General features: G+C 39.3%; 1 protein-coding gene across 4 annotated transcripts in view; it reads left to right on the forward strand.

The window, feature by feature from the left end:
• wdr35 (WD repeat domain 35) overlaps positions 1 to 27,154 on the forward strand; it is a 105,749-nt gene that overhangs the window by 68,625 nt on the left and 9,970 nt on the right. For 3 of the 4 annotated variants that reach the window (XM_072562613.1, XM_072562623.1, XM_072562630.1), the window contains 7 exons: positions 10 to 213; positions 2,312 to 2,458; positions 5,271 to 5,403; positions 10,083 to 10,193; positions 11,324 to 11,488; positions 16,176 to 16,316; positions 18,727 to 18,883. In XM_072562613.1, the coding sequence (XP_072418714.1) occupies positions 10 to 213; positions 2,312 to 2,458; positions 5,271 to 5,403; positions 10,083 to 10,193; positions 11,324 to 11,488; positions 16,176 to 16,316; positions 18,727 to 18,883 (1,058 nt within the window). Of the gene's footprint in view, positions 1 to 9; positions 214 to 2,311; positions 2,459 to 5,270; positions 5,404 to 10,082; positions 10,194 to 11,323; positions 11,489 to 16,175; positions 16,376 to 18,726; positions 18,884 to 27,154 lie in introns of those variants that run through there. The other variant, XM_072562641.1, reaches the window with a different exon arrangement.

Raw genomic sequence — 27,154 nt, forward strand, 5'->3', positions numbered from 1 at the left:
GTATTTTAGGCGCTTACTTGCGGAAGCTGCTCTACAGAGACTTGACCTTAAAACGGCAGAACAGGCATTTGTCCGTTGTAAGGATTACCAGGGGATTGAGTTTGTAAAACGTCTAGGAAATCTTCAAAGTGAATCCATGAAACAAGCGGAAGTTGCAGCATATTTTGGAAGATTTGAGGAAGCTGAGAGAATGTATCTAAACATGGATAGAAGGTGTGCATGATACTTATGGAAATAGTTACACTGCTTTAGACCAAAAGCTCCTAAAGGTGTTGTGTAGCTTTCCTTATGAAATGTTTATCATTTGGAAGTGTTTTGAAATTTTTATGAATTTCAGTCTTTTGACATTGCAGGTCTGACCTGACTGAAATTTAAGTTTCAATGAGATGTTATAATGGGAGAAGAGTATGGAGTGGAGAGCAAAGACATAAAGGATGGAAATTCAAAAGCAGAGGGGCACCAAAAAAACTGTTGACATTATGACAATGGCCATTTTGTGAACTTAATTTGCTTTCCCTCTGCTGTAAAATACACAACACAAATGGAGTTATTTAATGTTGATTACTGTATACTGTTGAAAGATTTCGGTTTGGTAGGGCTTGGATTTGTACAAGTTGTTTTTGGACTTTTCAACTCACTTCACATACTGACTGTCTTGAGTAATTGGTGCTGCTGCTGCAAGATCATATTGGCTACTAGGTGGATTCTGTTCAAGTTAGTGATTCTGCTGAACCTTTGACTCCTGTTTATGTCATACTGGAATGGCTATTTGGCACTATTGTTCATGTTCTGCTAATTAGTTCCAGTAAAACTCAGTACAATCCAGCTGATGACAAACTAAAGGAGTAATATTGTTACGTATAGACAAGTCATCCTCATGGTGTGACACAGGTACCTGGGATGGCCCTTTATCTGAACAAAGAGGAAATTTTCTGATTTTATTCTTAAGGAATCATTTAGTGCTTTTGTAGTAGTTTTTGTCCTTTCCTAATTCTAGAATTTGGAGCTCTTAGCTTAGAGACTTATAAAGCTTAGGTTCTTCATTAACAGAATGTTTATTGACCTAAATCTTAATCAAGGCATTTCAGTCTGATTTTGTTGATTTAAGAATGTTATTTGATATAGAGTACAGAATGACGAGTTGAAATCATTCTGGTGTACCAGAAGTTCGAAGCAGTGTTCAGGTTGATTTTAATGCCCCGATCTGAAAGGAATGGTGTAGGCAAGCGTAAAATGTTGAGATTGTCTTAAAAGCAACAGCATATTCCTACCCATTCCACACCACTAGTTTTATTTATATTAATTTGGGCACCAGAAGAGCATTGATCCCTGCAAACCAGCCAACTGACATTGAAAAGTCTTGATGATGATATAATCAGTAATGGCATTTTAACATCTGTAGTCATGGGTGACCAAAAAAAGCCAAAGTAAAGTTTAGAATTATCAATTAGACTCCATGAAGAGTTTTTCAGTTTTTCAGTCCCAGCATTGTTTATCCTTCCCAGTATTGGTAATGGGATTCAAATAATCTGCTTGTACTTATTTGATTAGAATGGGGAGCATTGTCTTTGACCCCACTTTCCTCAGACTCCAATATGATGTTTACTTCTGCCACCAGCTATGACATCACTACGGGTAGGAGGTTGCCCTGGCGTACTTAAACATGGCCTGGGAGCCAGGTTTCTCATAATGCTCCCCATGGGGTTTCCCATTTGCTCAGCAACCATAGCTGCCTTGAAAGTGTTACCTGTTTAAGTTAATGCCTTTGCTTTAGATATCCACCAACCTGTAGGTGCAGTTGCCCAAGAAGAGCAGTTGAAGTTGAAATGACAAACTTCTTTTGAAAGTTGATCCTTAAATATTTGGCTTGGAGTAGAATTCCTGCAGGACTAGGATTTTCATAGGAATCATAGGTTGGCAGAGGGATGGGTGGCCATTGGTAGAATGTCATCAGGCTAGAGATTAATGACAGGATTATAAAAGTGTTTGAAATTTGTCAGTTATCCAATTGTGTTCTGAGAAAGAGTCACTGGATCCAAAAGGTTAACTCTGATTTCTCTCCACAGATGCTACCAAACCTGCCGAATTTTTCCAACAATTTCTGCTTTTGTTTCTGATTTACAGCATCTGCAGTTCTTTCAGTTTTTATTCAGTTGGTTTTGGGAGTAGCACGCAGTATTTATGCATATGTACTCATATGAGGGCAGTAAATTCTAAAATTTGTAGATGATGCAAATGACATATTTTGGTTTTATGATGGGTTTAACTTCTGCATAGTCAGAATTTCATTTTTATTTTATTCTGCTAATAGAGATCTGGCTATTGATCTAAGGATCAAGTTGGGAGATTGGTTTCGAGTTTTGCAATTGTTAAAAACTGGTTCTGGTGATGCTGATGATGCTCTACTTGAGCAAGCCTATAATGCCATTGGAGACTATTTTGCCGATCGTCAAAAGTGGTAAGTAACAGCGTTGTTATCCAACTAGACAGTGGGAGGTCTTGAAGTTCTGTGAACATTCTCACAGTTTCTTGTCATAAATTGAATGAAAGTTGATTAATATGTCAGAGAAATAGTAAAAATTAGCCATTTAAATTCTGCAATTCTGCCAGTGGAGATGAGAATACCAGTGAAATTTCAGGAACACAGATGTTTTGGCAACAAAGAACGATTGGACCATTTAGCCTCTCCTTTCCATTTCCTTATTATCTGAGAAACATGAGGCCCTTCAAACATGAATAATTGTTCATAATGGTGGCCTCAGAAGGACTTCATCCCCATTCTTCTATTACATTTGGATGCAGTCCTGGTGTCCACACCTGTGGGGAAGGTAGTCTACCCTACAGTGACCCTTATAGGTTTGGTCAGTTGTCTCTAGTGGTATTTTTGATCAGAGGATCCAGATACGTTGAGTGTGAACTTGCCAGAGGCAAATGCCTTGCCAGTGCTTCCTCTGAGGCATCTGTGCTCTCATCCTCTGAGGTAAAGGTGATAATCTCCTGCTGTGTGGCCCTCTTGACCATGGCCACCATGGACTTACAGCTTGTATCTGCATGACACAAAAGAGATGTTGCAAACAAGTGCTAGATATTGTGGCATGTTAAAATGAAATACATATTGTGGGTAATGGGGATGTAGCACAGCAATGGACATGGAATTCTCAGCACCTTCACAGAAGCAATCCTGACCTTCCCTGGCGAGGCCCAAGATTCTCTCCTTCTAGTGGATAAGGAACTGAATATTGGATACCCCAACAGCCATCCCCTTCAGCACTGTTACAGGCATTTTCTCCTTAAAAGAGAGAAGTTGGGGTGAGGGCAGGGAATGAGTGAGATGAATGTGGGTGACATAGCTGTTGTAGAAGAAGCAGTCAGTTGTTCCAAGTGAGTGAGTAGTCAAGATTGTGGTGCTGGAAATGCACAGCAGGTCAGGCAGCATCCAAGGAGCAAGAAAATCGACATTTCGGGCATAAACCCTTCATCAGGAATGGAAGGACTTTTGCCCGAAACGTCGATTTTCCTGCTCCTCAGATGCTGCCTGACCTGCTGTGCTTTTCCAGCTGCCACTCTTGAGTCTAATCTCCAGCATCTGCAGTCCTCACTTTTGCCAAGTGAGTGCGTAGTCAAGGCTGAGGACGTGCAAGCTTAGCAGTTTGGGATAGATTAACAGCAAGTAAGGGAAGACTTTACATGCAAAATAGAGAGCAGCAGTCAATGAGATTCTGGACTGCCATTACTGCACTGAACGGGGGGGGTAATCTTCGACCAAGCTGGCTGCCCTGGTGTTGAAGCCTCCTCTTGTTATCCTGGGTGAAAAGGACATCCCACCTTTGTTTCAGGTCCAAGTCCCCGAAGCGGGCAACCACTTTCCTTTTACCTGCCGTGCCTGAGGTGATTAAGTTGAATCTTGCAGGACAGCTCCTTGAGCTGTGCTTGACTAGCATGCAAAATAAATGTGCCACCGGTGTCAGGAATGTCGGTCTATCCTGGAATATCTGGCCAGCAGCAAGTACTTCTAGCTACGGGAAGTGGTAAAATTGGGCTAGCATCATATGAGAGTGAGAGCTTTTGTGTTTGGTCGGTAGTAAATGAGGCGAGTTTAGAAAGGTGGCTTGAGGTAACTTGCTAGTCCTCAGAAAGAGAAGCCCTTTATGAAACTTAAAAATGACACTTAGCTTAAAAACGGTAAGTTTCCTCCCAAAGAGATCTAGTACCAAAAAGAAATGGCTGCAAAGTGGTAAGAGTTGTGCACAATAGTGAAAGCTGAAAATTTATGGCGTACAATTTAGGCAGTTCAAGTTCTTGAGCCCACAGCTCAAGGAGCTTCGTTAGGAGAATGGCAGAAGCAGGCCTATTTGGGTAATTGAGCTAAATTATTTGAACAACTGCGTAATGCCTTTACCCAAGTATAGGAGAGTAGAGCTGAGTGTTCAGCAATAGCTGAAAATACATATTCTGTGCTGTGCTACTTCCCCATTACCTACAATATGTATTTCATCTTAACATGCCACAATGTCTAGTACTTGGTTGCAACATCTCTTTTGTGTCATGCAGACACGAATTGTAAGTTCATGGTGGCTGTGATCAGGAGGGCCAAACAGCAAGAGATTATCACCTTTATCTCAGAGGAAGAGAGCACGGATGCCTCAGAGGAAGCACCGGCAAGGCATTTGCCTCTGGCAAGTTCACACCCAAAGTACCTGGATCCTGTAAGCGAAAATGTATTTAGGTTTTAAATGAGTGAACCAACTAAACATTCAGAAGTACTTACCTCTATTCAGAATGGGAGGATGGAAAACTGGTTGAGCTTTTAAATTTATTGTACATATGCAATTTACTTTCACTATTGAATTATTGTACTAGTTTGATACAAATTTGTTAGAAAGTGATTCTTACCTGTTCTGATATATTGACAAGTAGAAAAGAATGATAGGGGTATTTTTACTGTTCCTGCTCAGTGTCCTCTGACATGGATTAGTTAAGGAAAAATAACATTGTACTGATAATTGCTCAAGCTGATAAATCAAACAAATCACTGGATGCACAGAATTGATCATTTACATTAAGGATTCAGATTAACAAATGTATTTCTGCTGAATCCTAGCTTCAGAATTTGTACCCAGCTATTCGGTTTTTAGATGAGAAAGTGTATTCGGATTTATATGATCATGTTGATAATTTTGTCCAATTACTAATTGGCTATTGTGTGAAAATCTTTAATTAACAAAAACATTCCAAACAGCTGTGACTTCAAATCTCCTTTCCACTTGCAGGATGAATGCTGTTCAGTACTATGTTCAAGGCCGGAATCAGGAGCGGCTGGCAGAGTGTTATTACATGCTTGAGGATTATGAAGGTTTGGAAAAACTGGCAAATGCCCTACCAGAAAATAACAAACTGCTTCCTGTAAGTATTAGGAATGATGTATTGTCATTGGAGTGAAATGTTGGGGTTTATCTCCCTTTACAAGTAGGATAAAGTGGACCTTCATTGTGAATTCTGTTTAAATTGAACTATAAATTGAAAAGGATTTGTGAAAAGAATAAAATTTAACCCTGATAACTAGTGTACCAAATGAATTCATTCCCATCAATTGAAGCAATCAATTAGGTTAAATGATTAATCTTTTAGTATGTATTTGAATCAAGCAACTTTTAATTTAAAACCTTAGTTCTGTATTGATCCAAAGGGAATTTTGAGAAAGTCTGAATTTGGATGGCATGTCAACTTTTGATAAATAGTGATGATTAATCAAAATTAATCAAACTGATTGATAAATATATAGGTTGATTAATTAATAATTGCCGTTTGTTTATTAAATTAATCACATTGGTTGCGTTAGCTGGCATTCACTCCTATGCACTATAGAACTAGTGATGCTTTTAGCTTTGAAAAATGTGTTGCTGGAAAAGCGCAGCAGGTCAGGCAGCATCAAAGGAGCAGGAGAATCGACGTTTCGGGCATAAGCCACTCACCAATTGTACTCTATGCTACTTTCTCCCCACCCCCACCCTCCTCTCACTTATCTCTCCACCCTTCAGGCTCTCTGCCTGTATTCCTGATGAAGGGCGTTTGCCTGAAACGTCGATTTTACTGCTCCTCGGATGCTGCCTGAACTGCTGTGCTTTTCCAGCACCACTCTAATCTAGACCGAGATCCATTGTACGTAAGGTATGATTCCAGGAAAATGTTCTTGACACCATCACCAGAGTGTGTCAATCTCATGAATATGGGAGAAAGTGAGGACTACAGATGATGGAGTTCAGAGTCAAAAAGTATGGTGCTGAAACAGTACAACAGGTCAGGCAGCATCAGAGGGGCAGGAGAATCAATGTTGCGAGCATAAGCGCTTTATCAGGAATGTGGGCTGGAGGGGGAAGGGGACTGAGAGATACATGGGGGAGGGGGGTTCAGGGTGGGGCTGGGGAAAGGTAGCTGTGAAGGGTATAAGTAGATGCAGGTGGGGAGTGATGGTGATAGGTTAGAGTAGACAGTGGAGCAGATAGGTGGGAACGAAGACCTTTCAAGAGGGTGGTGCTGGGTTGGAGGGTTGGATCTGGGATGAGGTGTGGGGGAGGGGAGATGAGGAAACTGATGAAATCGACATTGATGCCATGTGTTTGGAGGGTCCCAAGTTGGAAGATGAGGCGTTCTTCCTCCAGTCATCACGTGGCTTGGATTTGGTGGTGGAGTAGGCCCAAGACTTGCATATCCTTGGTGGAGTGGGAGAGGGAGCTGAAGTGGTTGGCCACAGGGTGATGGGGTTGTTTGGTACATGACCCCCAGAGATGTTCCCTGAAATGTTCTGCGACTTGGTGTCCTGTCTCCTCAATATAGAGGAGACCACATCGAGAGCAACAGACACAATCTCATGAGTGTGCAGGACAGACCCACCTGGGCTGATGGCACAGCAGTATACAGTCAGTGGGAGTTACCCTGAAAGACTTCAAGGTTGCCTCTGGACTCCTTGAAATCAATTCAGAAATAAACAAGGAAATTAATTACTGCTAATTACCTTCTCCAGCATCCTTCCAGATGATGATCAGTTCATAAAAGGGCATTCATTAAGGAACATAAGGCTGTTCAGGAAGATAAGAGTCTATGGTGATGAGAATGGTATATTAGCATAGACAGAGAATTTGTTAACTAATAGAAGAGAAAGGGAAGATAAGTTGGAATAAGAGGAATTTTCAGGATGGCAAGCTGTAACTAGTGGAGTGCCACAGGGATCAGTGCTGGGGCCACAATGATATTAACAAGTTGAAGTGAATCTACTATTGCTAGGTTTGCAGATAACACTAAAATAGGCGGGAAGGGAAGCATTGAGGGTGACACGGAGTCTACTGAGAGATATAGATAAATTATGTGAGTGGCAGATGGAATATAAAGTGGGAAAATGCACCGTCACAGGAAGGATAGAGAAGCTAAATATTACTGAAACAGGGAAAGAATGCAGGAAGCTGCAGTACAGGTACATCACTAAAAGCTAGCATATATGTTTAGTGGATAATAAGGAAGACCAGTAGAATGGTGGCCTTTAATTCTAAAAGAATGGAATATAAAAGTAGTAAGATTAGATTAGATTTCCTACAGTGTGGAAACAAGCCCTTCGGCCCAACTAGTTCACACACCCCCTCCAAAGAGTAAGGTTTTGCTAAAACTATACAAGGCACTAATCAGACTACAGCTAGAATACTGCAAACAATTTTGCTCTCCTTTATCTAAGAGAAAAATATTGGAGACAGCTTGGAGAACGTTCACATAGTTATGAAGAGAGGTTGAGTAGGTTGAGCCTGTACTCATTGGAATTTAGAAGAATGAGAGGTAACATTATTGAAATATTAAAGATTCTTGTGGATTGGGGTGGGGGGGAGCTTTGCATGGTGGATGTGGATAGGTTGTTTCCACTTGTGGGAGAGTCTCAAACCAGAGGGCATAATCTCAGAGTGGAGGGTCAACTCGTTTTGAGACCGAGTTGAGAAAGAATGCCTTTTGTCAGAGACTAGTGAATCTTTGGAATTCTTAACCACAGAGTGCTTTTAAAGATGAGTTCTTAAGAATATTCAATGTTGAGATGGAGAGAATTTGAATTAAGGTAATCAGGAGTTATGGGGAAAAGGCAGGAAAGTGATGTTGAGGATTATCAGATAAGACATGATCTCATTTAATAGTGGAACAGACCCAATGGGCAGAGTGACTGACTTCTGCTCCTATGCCTTATTGTCAGGGAGTCATAAAATGGAATAATGTATTTGGCCTTGTCCTTACCAATCTATCTGCAATGTATGCATCTGTCCATGATGGTATTAATAGGAGTGACCATCGTGTTTTCACTTTGTGGGTACCCTCCATAACGTTACGTGGTACTACCAGTTTGCTAAATGAGACAGACATCAAACATATCTAGCAACTCAAGGCTGGGCATCCATGCAGGTGTGTGGGCCTTCAGCAGCATTTCCCACACTGACGTGCAACTGGTATTATGGAAAATTGACCAGAATACTCTGTCCAGAAAAAGCAGGACAAATCCAACCTGGCTAATTACCACCCCTTCAGTTAATGTCAGTCATCCACAAAGAGTTAGGTATTATCGAAAATCTGTCATCCAGCACCAACTGGACATTAATCTGCTCACTAAGCTCTGGATCTCATTTCAGCTCTTTTGTCTGTGTTTGGACCAGCACAGTATATGAGAGGATGTGATGCCACTTCCTTTTACATCAATTGCAGCATTTGATTGATGTCACACTCAAGGAGCCCTAGCAAAATTGGAGTCAATGGGAATGAAGAGAAAACTTTCATTTAGTTGGAGGCAGGCCTAGCACAAAGGGAGATGGATGTAGTTGTTGAGGTCAATCACCAAAGCCACAAGGCATCATAAAGAGGAGTTCCTTATGTATTGTCCTGACTCGCCTGTCTTCAGCTGCTTTAATAATGACCTTCCTGCCAGCATAAGGTTGTAAGTGGGCATGGTTGCGAATGATTGCTCTATGTTCATCACCATTTATGACACCCTAAGTGGCAAGTAACATCTGTGCTGCACAATGACCAGCTATGTCATTACCATCACTAAAACCCCTGTGCTCAATATACTGGTATAGCCATTTATCAAAATCTGAAGTGAACCAGCTATATAAATATCATGGCTACAAATACAGGTTGGAGGCTGTTAATTTTGCAGTGAGTAACACATCTCCTGGCAACCATCTACAAAATCAAGTCAGTAGCGTGATGGAACAGTCTCCATTTGTCTGTATGTGTGTAACTCCCAACAACACTCAAGAGCTCAACACCATCCAGAAAAATGCAGCCTGTTTGATTGGTTCCGGTCTAACTCATTCAACATTCATTTCCTCCACAACCAATGTACAGTGGCACCAGTGTGCACCATCAGCAAGATGCACTGCATCAACTCACCAAGGCTCCTTAGATAGCACCTTGCAAAACCTCTACCTGTACCATCCAGAAGATAAGGGCAGCAGATACATGGGAACACCACCATCTGCAAGTACTCCTCCATCCTGACTTTATATAATGGGGGGAAAAAAGGTCCTGGAACTCCTTCCCTAACAGCATTATGGGTGTACAAATGTATTTGGACTTTAATGGTTAGAGAAGGCATCTCACCATCCTCCACCTTCTTAAGAACAATTGGGGATGGTCAATAAATGATGGACTGTTCAATGATGCACACATCCTGTCAATAAATAAAAAGTAAATTACATCAGCTATAAGATATTTATTCCTGCTAAAGAATATATTTTTAAGTCATGACACTGGTTCAGAATCATCCCACTAATAATTTCAAGCAGAATTAAGTTGAACTATTGTAAACTGAGCTTTGAAACTAAAGTTCACTTATTCCAAAAATAAAGCAAATATCTGGAATTTTTTTATTGGCAGGTGAACAAAACAAGGCTTTCAGAGTGAAAGATTTTTCTTTGTCTCCCTTTCCACCCAGAATTCCTCCAGCACTTGGATGTCAGAAGGAATTTTCTTCAGTTATTTAGATCTATAGTAGTTCTTTTGTACAGTTAAGACTTTTTGACAACAAAATTTTGAATACTTTGACTTTTTTTGTATAGGATATAGCCCACATGTTTGTTACTGTGGGTATGTGTGAGCAAGCTGTAGCTGCATTCCTCAAATGTAACCAAGCTAAAGCTGCAGTTGAGACCTGTATACATCTGAATCAGGTAGGATATTAAAAAGAAAAGAATATAATTTAATGCAGTACCTTTTTAGTGCGTTTCTTCATTTTATTTATAAATTCTGAAACAATGGAATGAGAACATATTGTGACATGGCTAAATGTTCTGGAATTGAATCTTACATGGTGGCAAGCAACGTGCATTTGAAACATAACCAAATAGATTGACTACAAACCTGTAAATTCTTCTAGCACATACCAATGGCAGGCAGTAAGAGTAGGGGAGATTCCTAGCCAGTTATGCAATGGTAAGAAATTTAGAGTCTCTACCATCACCATCCATAGCTCCAGATGACAACATGCATGGAAAATTGCATGTTGCTACAACATATTGAGCTTCCTACATGAACTGTAAAACACCACCATTACTAAAATACAGATTACATTATGGTCAAGCATGATGAAATGTAGAATTATTTGACAAAAAGAGACCATTCAGCCTATCATACCTGTTCTGGTTGTTTGGAAGAAGTGCTCGGCAGCTAGCAAATTATTTTGTTCTTTTTCAAGTATTTATCCAGTTCTCTTTTGTATGTTACATTTGAATCTGCCTTCATCACATAGTAGACAGTGCATTCCCTACTATAACAACTCAATGCTTTTGCAAATATTTTCTCATGTTACTTCAGGTTCATTTGTCATTTACCTGATTGCCTACCCCTCTAATTTCTCGGTAAACCCTTTAAGATTTTAAACACCTATCTCAAAGCTCCTCTTAACTGCGTTAGGGAGAGCAACTTCATTTTCTCAAGTCTTTTGTCCTTGGTGCAATTTTATTAAACCTCTTCTATAGTCTCTCTCTAAACTTTAGACATCTTCCTAAAGTGTGGTGCCTGAATTGGCCACATTACTTCAGCTGGAGTCTCACCAAGGTTCTATAAAGATCAGTATTTTGTCTTTTAGACTCTATACATATATTTACAAAATAAAGAATTCTGTACAACCTTTAACAGTTTTATTTAAACTTACTTTGCCACAGTTAAAGACTTGTGAACATGGCCTACTTACTATTGATCATGTGCCCCTTTTAAAAATGGATCATTTAAATATTATTACTACTTCTCACCAATATTAATGCAATCACTAATTTTGACTATTTTCTCAAAAAAATTCCAGTGGAATAAAGCTGTTGAATTGGCCAAGAATCACAATATGAAAGAAATTGGATCCCTTTTGGCTAAGTATGCATCTCATTTGTTGGAGAAGAATAAAACTTTGGAAGCAATTGAACTTTACCGAAAGGCCCATCATTTCCTTGATGCTGCAAAGCTCATGTTTAAGGTACAGTAGTACTCTCTCCATAATTGGGGATATCTTTGGATTTCTTAGAGGCATGTAAAGCATTTTACATCTGTCTGCATATTTGCATATCTGTTCTTAGAAATTTATGAAAACTACTATTCAGATTTAAAAGCAGAAGTACAAGTTGTTCTGCTATAACATGTGTTTTTGTTAATGAAAATTCACTGTAATATGGTTGATGAATTAGGGACAGTATTTCTAAAGCATGAACTTTTAAAGCATGTATTGGTTATAACTTGATCCCGACCCCATTAGTTTATATGGTGCTGCTATTATGTGATTTGCTTATAACATGGGATTGCATGAGAACAGAACTACTCTGTTATAGCAGAACCAACTGTATAGCAGCAGGTGATTTTCTACAGTTGGTTTTGCAACTTCTATCCAATATTTTAATTATCTAGTTAAATTTTGGAGAGATACATACATTATCTTTATTTCCTGGCATTTAGAAGGAGAGGTGAACCTCAAAAAAAAAATTTGAATAGACAGGATAATTGTTCCTGATGACTGGGGAGTTAAGAACTAGGGGCCACAGTCTAAGAATGCAGGGTAGGCCATTTGGGATTGAGATGACGAGAGATCTCTTCACCCAGAGGATTGTGAGCCTGTAGAATTGAAAGCAGTTGAGGCCAAAACATTGAATGTGCACTAGAAAATGCATGATATGGTTCTTTGCGTTAAAGTCATCAAAGGCTATGGGTGAAAGTTGCAATAGGGTGTTGGATGATCAGCTATGAGCATATTGAATGGCAGAGCAGGCTTGAAGGGCCGAATGACTTACTCCTCAGCCTATTTTTTATGTTTCTATCTTTGGGAAGGATTTAATAATGGAGCATCTTATAATACAACAGATATAAATTAGTTGTGCATTATAAACAGCTAACTGACCAGCTATTTGATTTGATTTATTATTGTCGCATTATATTTTCATCGAAGTACAGTGAAAAGTTTTGTTTTGCATGCAGTATAAGCAAATCATACCATGTAAAGTACATTAGGATAGCTATTGTACAATCAAAGATTTTTTTTGTTTATTCCTGTTCTACTTTCCAATGATCAGATGCCCATTCATTAACAATTTGTAATAATGTCATAAGTATAGATTAACTAATTCAGCCATGCATTTCCAATTGAAAAATAAGTCTATCTGCAAAGTTATCATTTGTTAGTTCAGTATGAACTTAATGATTTAGAGAGATAGGTATTTCTTTCATCTGAACTGCAGTGGTGGAGTAGATCATCAGATTGAAACACAAGATTCTGTTATTCCCCAACACTGCTAAAAGATTATATTTTATGAATATAACGGCCCAGATTTTGCTTTTATTACTCACTGCTATGGAGTAAATTGGACAGCAACTCATAAAGTCTGCACACAGGCAGTAAAATATGAAAATAAGCAAATTGCTGCCTAAATTGCTGTTGTCCTCTGGAAACCTCACTACTCTGGTACACTGCTAGAAATTTGACATTCACGTTAATGAAGGCTGTGAAATTTGGCTACTTTCCTAATACATATACCCAAAAAAATTGAGGGTTGTCTGTTCAAGTGTACATGATTTCTGTGTTATGTCTTGATTATTCTCAAACAATCGGTCATTGAAAATTAGCTCATGTAGCTGTGGAGTCTCATTGGTTCTGATTTTCATTATCGTTAAAGACTTTTAAAATAAACTTTATTTCTTTCTGTCTCTTTGATTTTATATTGTCATTTTTTTATTTTCTACATCTCCCTTTGTATATTATTTTTCTTTGAATTAAATATTCCAACCTACCCTTTCTAGTCATATTTTGGGGGAAAGAATGAGAATGGAGTGACTGCTCCCAACGCAAATATGGCTGCTATGATCCATCTGCACGTACAGATTTTTGTTGTTCATCAATAAATCAGAGGGCAGGTTACTTTTTATGAGAATTTCCTCCCCCATTGTTTTTTGACATTTCTTGTTTTCTGTGCACTACCCATACCTATATCTTGATGTCACTATCTTTAAGGGTTGTGGGATGATTGAATCTTATTTAAATACACAACTGTGACTCTGCTGGTGAGTTGTTTATTTTGGTCGTTTTACTTTTAAAATAGACTAAAAATGATTGATTTTTTAAAAAACAAAATGATCCAGGATGAACATTTCCTCGGATTGTACACTTATTTTTTTAATTATCTTAGTTTCTTTTTCAGGAAACTTATTTTGCATTTATTTTAGCTATTATCTGGTTTCCTGATAGTAAGCTATATTTATTCTGCCAGTTACTGATGTCAGAGTGGTGCCTCCTGACCTCGTACACTGTTGGCAGAATCTTATCTCATTGAAAGTGGCATCACAGGTAGACCGGGTGGTGAATTAAGGTATTTAGCATGCTGGCCTTCATCAATCTAGGCATTGAGTATAAGAGTTGGGACAGTATGTTACAGTTTTATAAGTCACTGATGAGGCCACACTTGGAATATTGGGTACAGTTTTGGTCACCCCGTTATAGGAAAGACATAATCAAACTGGAAAGAGTGCAAAGAAGATTTATGAGGATGTTGCCAGGACTAGTAGGCCTGAGTTATAGGGAGAGGTTGGCCAGGATAGGACTTTATTCTTTGGAATGTAGGAGAATGGGAGGTGACCTTATGGAGGTGTATAAAATCATGAGCGGCATAGGTAGGATGAATGCATATACTCTTTTTCCCAGGGATGTGGAATTGAAAACTAGAAGGCATAGTTTAAAGTGAGAGGAGAAAGATTTAAGAATGATCTGAGGGGCAACCTCTTCACGCAGAGAGTGTGGCATGTATGGAATAGACTGCCAGAGAAAATGGTTGAAACAGGTACAATAGCGACACTTTAAAAAAAAAGAATTGGATGGGAAGGGTTTAGAGGGAAATGGATCAAATGTGGGCTATTGGAACTAGCTTAGTGTGCACCATGGTCAGAATGGACCAGTTGGGCCAAAGGACCTGTTTCCATGCTGCATGACTCTGTGCCCAGTTGTGTGTGACATCACATGCAAGCCCAATTGCACTATCAGCTGATAGGATTTGGAGTTGCATGATGTGAGAACTCACTTGATTCATGTTCTCCTTCCTCCCCGTCAATCTCTGACATTCTTTCGGTTAATGTCTCCTGTAAAGGGTACGGATGAAAATGTTTTATTTCTTTTTAAATTCACTAGCAACCTTTTAATATTGTGTGACTTGTGACACAGTATATTATGCTTTACTGCAAATATCTGGCCATCGTTCATTCCCAAAAATGTTTTTAAGTGTTGATTTCAGAGTTTGCTTCTGAATATTTCGTGACTGATTTGACTGACAATGGGAGATGTTGATGAGTTAACTTATACCATTTACACTATTTGATTGCAACATAAATACAGCTGGATGAAATCAGATACTGTGCTAATAAAATAATACCTGTTTGAAGTCTAGTTTTGGTTCGCACTTTGGTGCTAATTGCTGAATACTAGAAATTGAATTTGCCTGGGAACATTTAAAGAGCATCTGTATTTTTAACATTTAGGTTCTGATATGTAGAATTTTCATTGAGTAATGCATATGTCTCCACACACCATAGTTACTGTAGGGTGTGCTGGCTGGCACAAAGAGGCAGGTTTCTGAATAGTAAGGGACAAAGAAGAAAATGTTTTTAATTCAGTACTTCATCTACTGGAGGAGAAGGTTTAGCTGAGGAGAGATATTCTGTTTCTGCAGTTGAGAGATGGCATTCACGTTCTCTAGCAACTGGTGCAGTTTTACTGTTTTGCCTGATTTTGTATCCTCCACCTATTCCTTCTGCAGATTAAGGAGAACCTTTAGGAAGATATCCATGATGTCTTCTCTCCTGGTGGTTATGTAAGGTATCCAGTGAGTTACAGTAGCATTTTGTTGAGGTGAAGTCTGCAGATAATTTCCAGAATAAATGTTAAAGATTGGTAAATCTTGACAAAGTATCCTACAAAGTGTCCCAATTAATTTTAAATGTTCTCTCTATTCTTCGAGCAAGTGAAAAGTAAAATGTGATAATATCTTTAAGTAGTGCTTGAAATTTTGAGCAATGCCCTGTGATCCAGAATTTACTAATGTCTGTTGGGATAGGCTATTGGGTCAGCACTACCCATCAAAATATGCGTGAGTGACTGCCAGTAGGTAATTGAGGTGGTATTAGATCTCTTAATTTTCTCCAAGCAATTATATCAAAATAAGCTTCAGTTGCTTTATTATAATGTCATGTGGTATTAAACATGAACAAACCACCATAACAACTCAAGACCCCATCTTTACAGAAGCTTTTCAGCATTTGAAAGAGCAGTCAAAAGTTGCCTCATGCTTGTTTCAGTAAAGATTCTTCAAACTGCTAGGTTTGTCCTGTTCACACAAGGGTCAGATCCCTTGTACAGGGTGCCTTACTGTTTCTGCTTTCTAATTACCACAGGCACAGTTCATAAAGCCACAGGAAGCTTGTAGACAAATGTTAGTCAAAGTAGTAGCAAGTTAGAATTGCTCACCATTTATTATTTGCGATTTTGTCTTAAATAATTCATAGGGTATTTCTTTCCTTATTTCTAAAAATGAGTTAGATGTCAAAGTTGATTAAAAGTTTTTGGAATATTATCTATTCTACAGGGTTTTTGAATATTCTTTTCTTGAAATCAGCTATTTTGTCATTTTATTTAGATTGCTGAAGAAGAAGCAAAAAAGAGAACCAAGCCCTTACGTGTTAAGAAACTTTACGTGCTGGCAGCACTGCTTGTGGAAGATTATCATGAACAGATAAAGAACACTCAGAGAGCAAAATTGAAAGGCAGACGATCAGAGGTATTGCATATAAAAAAAGCTGACGTTTAACTCTGATCAAGTGTTCCAATTTCACCAATGTAAGTTAAAATATACAGCTGTAACTGTTAAAAATTGATATGTTTTAGTTTACTCATGATGTGGAGGAGCCAGTATTGGATTGGTGTGGATTAGTTAAACATCACACAACACCAGGTTATAGTCAGGTTTATTTGGAAGGAATTGCTTTCAGAGCACTGCTCCTTCACCTTCTCAAGATAATTTAAGATTTTATAACAAAAGGTGACATCTCAGCTCAGACTATGCATTAAAGGTGTGAGGTCAGAGTCTGTCTGTATCCATTCTTGAGTCAGACTGGTTCTATTTCCAAAATAGAATTTATAAAATATTACCTGTATTGACTGCCTGCAGATTGTGCTTTTTTGAGCAAAATAGAATGTATCTGCAAATATAATTCTGCAACTACAAATTCATCCCATAGACATGTGTGTGTGTGTGTGTGTGTGTGTGTGTGTGTGTGTGTGTGTGTTTGAGAGAATGTGTGTATGAGAGAGTGTCTGCACGACTGTGTAAGTGTGTGTGAGAGAGTGTATAGTGTAATGGGATCACCCTAACATTTCAGTGGTCAGGGACATTTGGCCTCAGATCTTCAGGTTACTGTCCTCCAAGCAGAGTTCAGGATAGGCAACAGCGCAAAGTGGCATAGCAGAGTTTGGTACCCATGAGGACGGCCTCACTTGGGATTTTGGGTTCATGTTACACTACAGGTGACCTCACTACATTGTACACTCTCTCTCACTCTCTAACACTCACTCACAAACACACACACAGTCACACTCTTACGTACTCACACAGACTCCCTTTCATACACACTCAAGCAGACATTCTCTCTCTCTCTCCAACACACACACACAGACCTATGCACACACCCTCTCACAGGCTCATTCTCCATCATACTCACACGCTCACTTTACCAAGCTTTCACACACACAAACACACACTCTCTCACATGCACTCACACTCACATGCACACTCTCTCTCTGTCTCTCCTGCACACACATATAAGTCTATTGAATGAATTTGTATTTGCATATACATTCCAATTTAGTCAAAAAAAGCACAATCTGCAAGCAGTCAATCCATATAATATTTTGTAGATTCCACTTTGGAAATAGAACCAGTCTGACTCAAGATTGGGATACAGATTCTAACCTCACACCTTTAATGCATTGTCTGAACTGAGGTGTCACCTTTTCTTATAAAACCTCAAGTTATCTCAAGAATGTGACTTAAAAGAAGTTCTGAGATTTACATATTAATGAATTGAAACCTGCAACCTATTCTAAAAGATGAAAGGTTTAACAATAATCCAGGTTTGTTCATCATTCAGACACATGACACTGTATTCTTTTGCTATAAATTATGTGTCTTATGGTCTTATGCTCCACAACCACCTGATGAAGGAACAGCGCTCTGAAAGCTAGTGCTTCCAAATAAACCTGTTGGACTATAATCTGGTGTAGTGTGATTTTTCACTTGGTTTTCTCAGTAAAGAGCATTGATATTTTTACTGCGTACTATGCCTCCTATTCAGTTAGAGATAGTGAGATGCATACAATAGCCATACAATATCATGGCTATTGGCCTCAGTGTGCCTCAAGGAATATTCTTTATATTTGAGCACACAGATTAGGAGCGTATTTTAACTCAATTGCCTCGGGTAGAAATTGAGTAGTCAGGTAATTAAAATTACCCTTGGGATTTTGCTATACCTTTTTTTAATCTTCACCTACTGTTCTGCAGAAAGCTGGAAGCTCGTGGGCTCCTTTAAGTATGAAGGTCAGGGTCCGACTGCAATTATAACTGCATGGAGAGTCATTTTAGCTACGTGCCAACCTAGTGGAAAGAGGAGTCAAGGTCTAGAGGGCAGCCAGAGGTTTTTTATTAAGTTTTTGAAGAACCAGGTTGAGCAGGATACCCTGTTCTGAGCTCAGCACTCTCCCAAGCACATAATAAATGCCTCAGGTCATCCTTTCAGCATGCCATTAGATAATTATTATGGGTGGGAATCATCTCTCCCATTTTACACAATCTAACTAAGCCAGTTCAGTGTAGGTACAGTGTATAGTTCACTTAAAAACTGACACATTGGTGAAGTAAATACGTGTAATTCAAAAATAAAACTCGCATGTTAGAAATTTAGATGTAAGAATGATCCCTTAAAAATCTATAATGTTTAATATTCTAAAGATGTGCTTAGGTATTTATCATTGGTTTGTTTCCAGGCCACATTCCAATTCCTAAAATGAATTGACAGATTTTATCATAAATCCAAAATATTGGAAATTTCCAGCGCATCAACTTGCACCCAAGAGAAAATTGAAGGATACTGTGCAATATTGTGTGCTATATTTCTTGTGTGTTGTTTCAGGCTACAACAGCTCTAGCTGGGTTACTTGAAGAAGATGCTTCTTTGTCAGATAATCGTATTATTGACAATGCTTGGCGTGGGGCTGAGGCATATCACTTCTTCCTGCTCGCACAGCGTCAGCTTTATGAAGGCTACGTAGATGCTGCAATGAAAACTGGTGGGTATTCTTTGAACAAAATAAGTTAGCCTAGACAGTCTTCTCTGTTTTTGACATGAAGTTAGAATTATTTCTGGTGGGCAGATAATTTGGCAGATAAAGAGAGAGATTCGGAGGACAGAACTAAGTCCCACTGAGTTTAAGTGGACCTAAACTCAGCATTGAGGAAATAAAACTGTATAACTGCTCATGTGAAGCAAGCAATGTATGGATAAGCCTGGTGAAGAGCTTCGACACTGACTGTAATGATAAATTATTGCATTTACAGTATATGTAGTGTCTTCTCACGGAGCATCTCAGACTAATTGGGCGCTATGTCGACTCCACCTTGGAGACAGTGATAAGTGGACTTGAAAGGGGTTATTAATGGACATTGCCATCAATATTAACTGGTTTTAGTTTTTTTATTTACGTTGCAGTTCTCTGGGTAATAACAAGGACTATTATAGAATAGCTTTCTAAACTTTTCAGAAGAATCTAAGTCTGTGTAAATGTTGTTCTACCAACTGATAATAAAGATTTAGTGATAAGTGGATTGAAGTGTAGATGGGGGCAGGACTTTAAAGTCCTGTCAGAAAATTTCTGACAGAGACTTAAAATGCCAACTCTGTTTCTCCAGCAATTTTTTTTCCTTCTCATCCTGACTTCTTCATTTTCTATCATTGACCATAAAACCTCCTTCAACACCTCTCCATTGTCACTCAACTTCATTAGCCAGGTTTCATTTTTATCCATCCAGTCAGAGAACCATCTACAATCTCTTTTCATTCCAGTGGTATTTGCTGTAATGCACTAAAGGATCTGTCTCTCTATTTCTCATCTATATGTCCAAAGCGGCATCATCTGAAAATGTCAGTTTTCACATGTAGACTGATGACACACAGATATACTTAATCACTAACTCTAATCTAGACACCATCATGGACTTCAAATTGTCAGGTTGCTCTTTTCACTTTGGGTTTAGGATGAAAGAATTTTCCCATAACTAAATATTGAGATAACCAAAGCCATTTTTCCCATCCCTCAAGTTGTTCTCTACTCACTGGCCATCCCTCCTTGTCAAGTGTCGGAGCTGATCTGAAAACGACCTCCAATCACATGTCCACCACACCATCTCTAACATCACCTGGCTCTACTCTTCCCTCAACTCATCATCTACTGAAGTCCTTATCTATTCATTTTGTACCTCTAGACTTGACTGTTTCAACGCATGCCAGGCCCACCAGATTCAAAAACCCCTCCCCATAAATGAGGCAATCCAAGATTCCACCTCCTGTGTCTTAACTCTCAACAAGTCCTTTTAACCATCATTCCTGTACTCAGTGACCAGTTATTGATAACTGAATTAAGGTGTGTCTCAAGTTTAAAATTCTCCTCCTTGTTTTTAAATCCATCTATGGCTCCTGCCTCACTTAACTTTAAATTTTCTCATACCCTGCAAAGTTTTGGTGAGATCAGTGTTCCACCAGTTCTTTGATTTTAATGGCTTAACTATTTTCAGACCTGTCCTTACTAAGTTCTGGAGTTCTCTCTCCAAGCCGCCCTGCCTCTTTGCTCTTCTTTCTACCTTTAAGGTTCTCCTCAAAGCTACCTTTTTCAATAAGCCTTTGGTCATCTGTACTTGGTACTTGGTCACCTGGCTCATTGCGAAATTTTACTTGATGACTCCCCTTTGAATTGCTTAGAGATGTTTTCTCCATAGGAAATTCTACAAAATACAAGCTGTTGGTCTTTATTTTCCGAAAGGAATTGATTATACTTTTTAATTTTGATCAAATCTTTGGTCATCACTTAAGATGACAATTAATATTTTAGACCAGTCAATGCCATCCATGATAATGCCCATCATCTTGAACAACTACATTCCAATATCTCTAATGATAAGAAAGTTAGCATTAAGGCACTTTACCTGAATGCTCGTAGCATTCGTAACAAAGCAGATGAACTAATGGCACAGATCATCGTGAATGATTATCATGTGGTAGGCATCACAGAGACGTGGTTACATGGGGGTCAGGACTGGCAGTTAAATATCCAAGGATTTTCAACTTAACGAAAAGACAGGGAGGTGGGCAGAGGGGGCGGGGTTGCCTTGTTAGTTAAGAACAAAATTAAATCTATGGCACTGAATGACATAGCGTTGGATGATGTGGAGTCTGTGTAGGTGGAATTGAGGAACCACAAAGGCAAAAAAACCATAGTGGGAGTTATGTATAGACCTCCTAACAGTGGTCAGGACCAGGGATGCAACATGTACCGGGAAATAGAGAAGGCATGTCAGAAAGGCAAGGTCACAGTGATCATGGGGGACTTCAATATGCAGATGGAGTAGGTAAATAATGTTGCCAATGGATCCAAAGAAAGGGAATTCATGGAATGCTTACAGGATGGCTTTTTGGAACAGCTTGTCATGGAGCCCACAAGGGAGCAGGCTATTCTGGACCTAGTGCTATGTAATGAACCAGACTTTATAAAAAATCTTAAAGTAAGGGAACACTTAGGAAGCAGCGATCATAATATGGTAGAGTTCAGTCTGCAGTTTGAAAGAGAGAAGGCAAAATCGAATGTTATGGTGTTACAGTTAAATAAAGGTAATTATGAGGGCATGAGAGAGGAACTGACGAAAATAGACTGGAAGCAGAAGCTAGCAGGCAAGACAGTAGAGCAAAAATGGCAGGAGTTTGTGGGTATAATTGAGGCCACTGTACAGAGGTTCATCCCCAAGAAAAGAAAGATTATCCGGGGGGAGATTAGAAGCCATGGCTGACAAACGAAGTCAGGAAATGTATTAAAGAAAAAGAGAGATCCTATAAAGTGGCCAAGAGCACTGGGAAATCAGAAGATTGGGAAGGCTACAAAAACAAACAGAGGATAACAAAGAGAGAAATAAGGAAGGAAAGGATCAAATATGAAGGTAGGCTAGCCAGTAATATTAGAAATGATAGTAAAAGTTTCTTTGAATACATAAGAAACAAAAGACAGGCAAAAGTAGACATTGGGCCACTTCAAACTGATGCTGGAAGGCTAGTGATGGGAGAAAAGGAAATAGCAGGAGAACTTAATAAGTACTTTGCGTCAGTCTTCACAGTGGAAGACATGAGTAATATCCCAACAATTAAAGGGAGTCAGGGGGCTGAGTTGAGTATGGTTGCCATTACAAAAGAGAAAGTGCTAGAAAAGCTAAAAGGTCTTAAAATTGATAAATCTCTTGGCCCCGATGGGCTACATCCTAGAGTTCTGAGGGAGGTGGCTGAGGAAATAGCGGAGGCGTTGGTTGAGATCTTTCAAAAGTCACTGGAGTCAGGGAAAGTCCCGGATGATTGGAAGATCGCTGTTGTAACCCCATTGTTCAAGAAAGGATCAAGACAAAAGATGGAAAATTATAGGCCAATTAGCCTAACCTCGGTTGTTAGTAAAATTCTAGAATCCATCATTAAGGATGAGGTTTCTAAATCCTTGGAAGAGCAGGGTCGGATTAGAACAAGTCAACATGGATTTAGTAAGGGGAGGTCATGCTTGACAAACCTGTTGGAATTCTTTGAAGAGGTAACAAGTAGGTTAGACCAGGGAAACCCAATGGATGTGGTCTATCTAGACTTCCAAAAGGCCTTTGATAAGGTGCTACACGGGAGGCTGCTGAGCAAGGTGAGGGCCCATGGTGTTCGAGGTGAGCTACTGGTATGGATTTGAAGATTGGCTGAGTGACAAAAGGCAGAGAGTTGGGATAAGAGGTTATTTTTTGGAATGGCAGCCAGTGACAAGCGGTGTCCCGCAGGGTTCAGTGTTGGGGCCGCAGCTGTTCACATTATATATTAATGATCTGCATCAAGGGACTGCGGGCATTCTAGTGAAGTTTGCCGATGATACGAAGTCAGGTGGTCAGGCAGGTAGTACTAAGGAAGTGGGGAGGCTGCAGAAGGATCTAGACAGTATGGGAGAGTGGTCCAGGAAATGGCTGATGGAATTCAATATGAGCAAATGCGAGGTCTTGCACTTTGGAAAAAAGAATACAAGCATGGACTACTTTCTAAACGATGAGAAAATTCATAAAGCCAAAGTACAAAGGGATCTGGGAGTGCTAGTCGAGGATTCTCTAGAGGTAAACATGCAGGTTGAGTCCGTGATTAAGAAAGCAAATGCAATGTTGTCATTTATCTCAAGAGGGTTGGAATATAAGAGCACCGTTGTGCTACTGAGACATTATAAAGCTCTGGTTAGGCCCCATTTGGAGTACTGTGTCCAGTTTTGGTCCCCACACCTCAGGAAGGACATACTGGCACTGGAGCGTGTTTAGCGGAGATTCACACAGATGATCCCTGGAATGGTAGGTCAAACATACGAGGAACAGCTGAGGATCCTGGGATTGTATTCATTGGAGTTTAGAAGATTAAGGGGAGATCTAATAGAAACTTACAAGATAATACATGGCTTGGAAAGGGTGGACGCTAGGAAATTGTTTCCGTTAGGCGAGGAGACTAGGACCCGTGGACACAGCCTTAGAATTAGAGGGGGTAAATTCTGAACAGAAATGCAGAGACATTTCTTCAGCCAGAGAGTGGTGGGCCTGTGGAATTCATTGCCACAGAGTGCAGGAGGCTGGGACGTTGAATGTTTTCAAGGCAGAGATTGATGAATTCTTGATGTCACAAGGAGTTAAGGGCTACAGGGAGAATGCGGGTAAGTGGAGTTGAAATGCCCATCAGCCATGATTGAATGGCGGAGTGGACTCGATGGGCTGAATGGCCTTACTTCCGCTCTTATGTCTTATGGTCTTAATCTGTTTATGGGTAGTTGTTTGCTAACTTTTCAGCTGCTTCACGACATTTCATGTGTTCTAGCTTAAGCTGATTTTGCTGTCAAATGTATAAACACATCTCTGTAATTTCTAATTGGATTAGCTTTTATTGGGAAAGGAAGCAATGCACTTTGAATTGCTGATCTTGCACTTCTGGCTGAACAAGATTGTGTTGAGTTCTCCTTAGAATACATTCAGATCAGGTTGACTCTGCTTGACAGAAACATTAAGTGGGGTGTTCTGTATGAGAGTGGTCAGGAAACGACAGTATTTTAAATTTGTTTCATTGTATTTCCCTTCTTAAATGCAAGTATGTACAGTACATGAGTGACACAGTGATGCATGGATGGGTGAGCTTTTTTAAAATGTTTCAGTCATTTCCAAAATATTCAGTGGTATTTGTATCTGAAAGAGTTTTTCTCAGCTGAGCTGTCATACTTGGTTAGCAATATTCCTTTTCTGCTTTCAGTAAATTCTACAGTACTGTCATGCCGTTAATCTTATGCAGCGGTACCACAGTGGAATGTCTAGTGCATCTTCCATCAACTGTTCTATTTTACTCTGGTAAACCGTCATGGAGACACTGATTTATTTTATTAAGCAGTCTGTTATATTTTATGTTGCTACAACACTGCCTTTTCTTGTAAAATAGTTTGCAGCACCACTTTGAACATTGAAACATCTGGTTTTAGTTTAAATATTTATTGATCGTAAATGCTTGAATGTCATCCACTTGCATTTATTTTGTGCCTTTCATGAGCTTAGGATATCCCAAATTGAAGATGCTACGAATAATTAGTTTTTATTTCCTAAAAGTATGCAATGTCTGCCAGAATTAACAGTTCTCAATGTATCTTTATGCAATTATCAAAAACAGAATTTGAGAGGATGGCCGCAAAAAGTACAAACTTTCATATTACAGACGAACGTTTATTGTTTCTTTGCAGCTTGTCAGCGAAAACAAGGCTTCTATTTCAAAATCTTTGAGATGTTGAGCTGTTTTAAAATCTGTTTTGGTTAACCTTTGGAAATATATATTTAAACTACAGTATATTATTGAAGTTAGGATATTTGCCTTTATACATTTTGTTCACAGGAGTTAAATTATACAGGTTCACAGCAGAACTGTATAGTAGAATAAGCAGATAATAACTATCTCATATGTTCAGAAAATTGCTCTGCATGTTCACATTTCAGTTAGTTAATTCTAGGGCAGAGTTGTTATAGGGTCAGTAGCATCATGGTAATATCACTGAACTGATTATCCTTCGGTCTTGACTAATGCTTCGGCATGATCACAGCAGTTGGTGAAATTTCAGTACAATTAACTAATAAATTTGGAATTGAAAGCTAGACTTTGTAATCATGCCATGAGACAATTGTCATTTATATTAAAAAAAAACGAATCTCTAATGTCTTTTAGGGAAGGAAATCGGCCATCTTGTTTATTTTGACCTACACGTAATTCCAGACCCGCTTTGATTGTCTCTGAACTACTCTCTGAAATGGCCTAACAAACAGCAGATGAACTGCAGCAGTTGACAGATGGTGGCTTAGCATCTTGCTCTAAACTGCAATTAGGGAAGGCCAACAAATATCGAGTTTACTAGTGATTTCCATGTCTGATGAAAACATAAAACATGACTAATGAAGATTACATTATATAGAATATCACTGTGGCATGTAATTGTTTGGTGAACAACTGATGGTTTTGCCCTTTTAATTTTCCTTAGTATAATTATTTAATGAATAAAAAACATTTACTAATTTACGTTAATTACCTTTGGTTCTACTTTATTGGCTAACAAAGTAATAATCTTTGTATGAGCTGAAAAATGTGTTGCTGGAAAAGCGCAACAGGTCAGGCAGCATCCAAGGAGCAGGAGAATCAACGTTTCGGGCATAAGCCCTTCTTCAGGAAGCCCTTCCGGCTTCCTGAAGAAGGGCTTATGCCCAAAACGTCGATTCTCCTGCTCCTTGGATGCTGCCTGACCTGCTGTGCTTTTCCAGCACCACATTTTCAGCTCTGATCTCCAGCATCTGCAGTCCTCACTTTCTCCTAATAATCTTTTTATACCTTGTATATGGTTCAGTTGGCTGGACGTCAACAGTGTGGGTTCACTTCCTGCACTGGCTGAGGTTACCATGAAGGACTCTCCTTCTCACCTGCTTCTGAGATTTGATGACCTTCAGGTTAAACCACCACCATTCATGTCTGTCTTCAATAAGAGAACAGCGCTTTGGTAAAACTACTGTGACTTTAGCTTATTTACTATATCTGTTGATCTTTCTGGATTAAGTATTTAACATTTGTTACCTCATACACAGCTACTCAGCAAAACGTTTTGATCCATAATTATTATTCTTCATATTTTTGTACATTTAAACTCTAGTCCAATTCTGATTTGTTAATTATATACTTATAGTCACACTTGGTTTTTGTATTGTGTCTTTCCAAGCCCAAAATGAGCCAAAGGGTTTTATTTTTAAACGATGAAATATTTTTCAAGTATAGCTACTTGTCATGGCACAATTTTTTTCATTTCTGTATAATACTCTACATTTATAATTATCAAATTCCATTTCCCATAGGTCTGTCAGTTGCATAACCTCTTTACAAATTTTGGTTGTCAGTACGTCAGTGCAAATTCATAGTGTCATAGAGATGTACAGCATGGAAACAGACCCTTCAGTCCAATCCGTCCTTGCCAACCAGATAGCCGAACCCAATCTAGTCCCACCTGCCAGCACTCGGCCCATATCCCTCCAAACCCTTTCTATTCATATACCCATCCAAATGCCTCTTAAATGTTGCAATTGTACCAGCCTCCACCACTTCCTCTGACAGCTCATTCCCTATGTGAAAAAGTAGGTCTCTTTTATATCTTTCCCCTCTCACCCTAAACCTATGCCCTCTAGTTTTGGACTCCCTGACCCCAGGGAAAAGACTTTGTCTATTTATCCTATCCACGCTCCTCATGCCCCTCATAACATTGTAAACCTCGATAAGGTCACCCCTCAGCATCCAACGCTCCAAGGAAAACAGCCCCACCCTGTTCAACCTCTCCATGTATCTCAGATCCGCCAACCCTGGCAACATCCTTATAAATCTTTCTGAACCCTTTCAAGTTTCACAACATCTTTCCGATAGGAAGGAGACCAGAATTGCATGCAATATTCCAACAGTGGCCTAACCAATGTCCTGTACAGCCGCAACATGACCTCCCAACTCAATACCCTGACCAATAAAGGAAAGCATACCAAACGCCTTCTTCACTATCCTATCTATCTGCGACTCCACTTTCAAGGAGCTATGAACCTGCACTCTAAGGTCTGTTTGTTCAGCAACACTCCCTACGACCTTACCATTAAGTGTATAAGTCCTACTAAGATGTGCTTTCCCAAAATGCAGCACCTTGCATTTATCTGAATTAAACTCCATCTGCCACTTCTCAGCCCATTGGCCCATCTGGTCC

Source organism: Chiloscyllium punctatum, chromosome 3 (assembly GCF_047496795.1).
Source record: "Chiloscyllium punctatum isolate Juve2018m chromosome 3, sChiPun1.3, whole genome shotgun sequence".
NCBI classification, from domain to species: domain Eukaryota; kingdom Metazoa; phylum Chordata; class Chondrichthyes; order Orectolobiformes; family Hemiscylliidae; genus Chiloscyllium; species Chiloscyllium punctatum.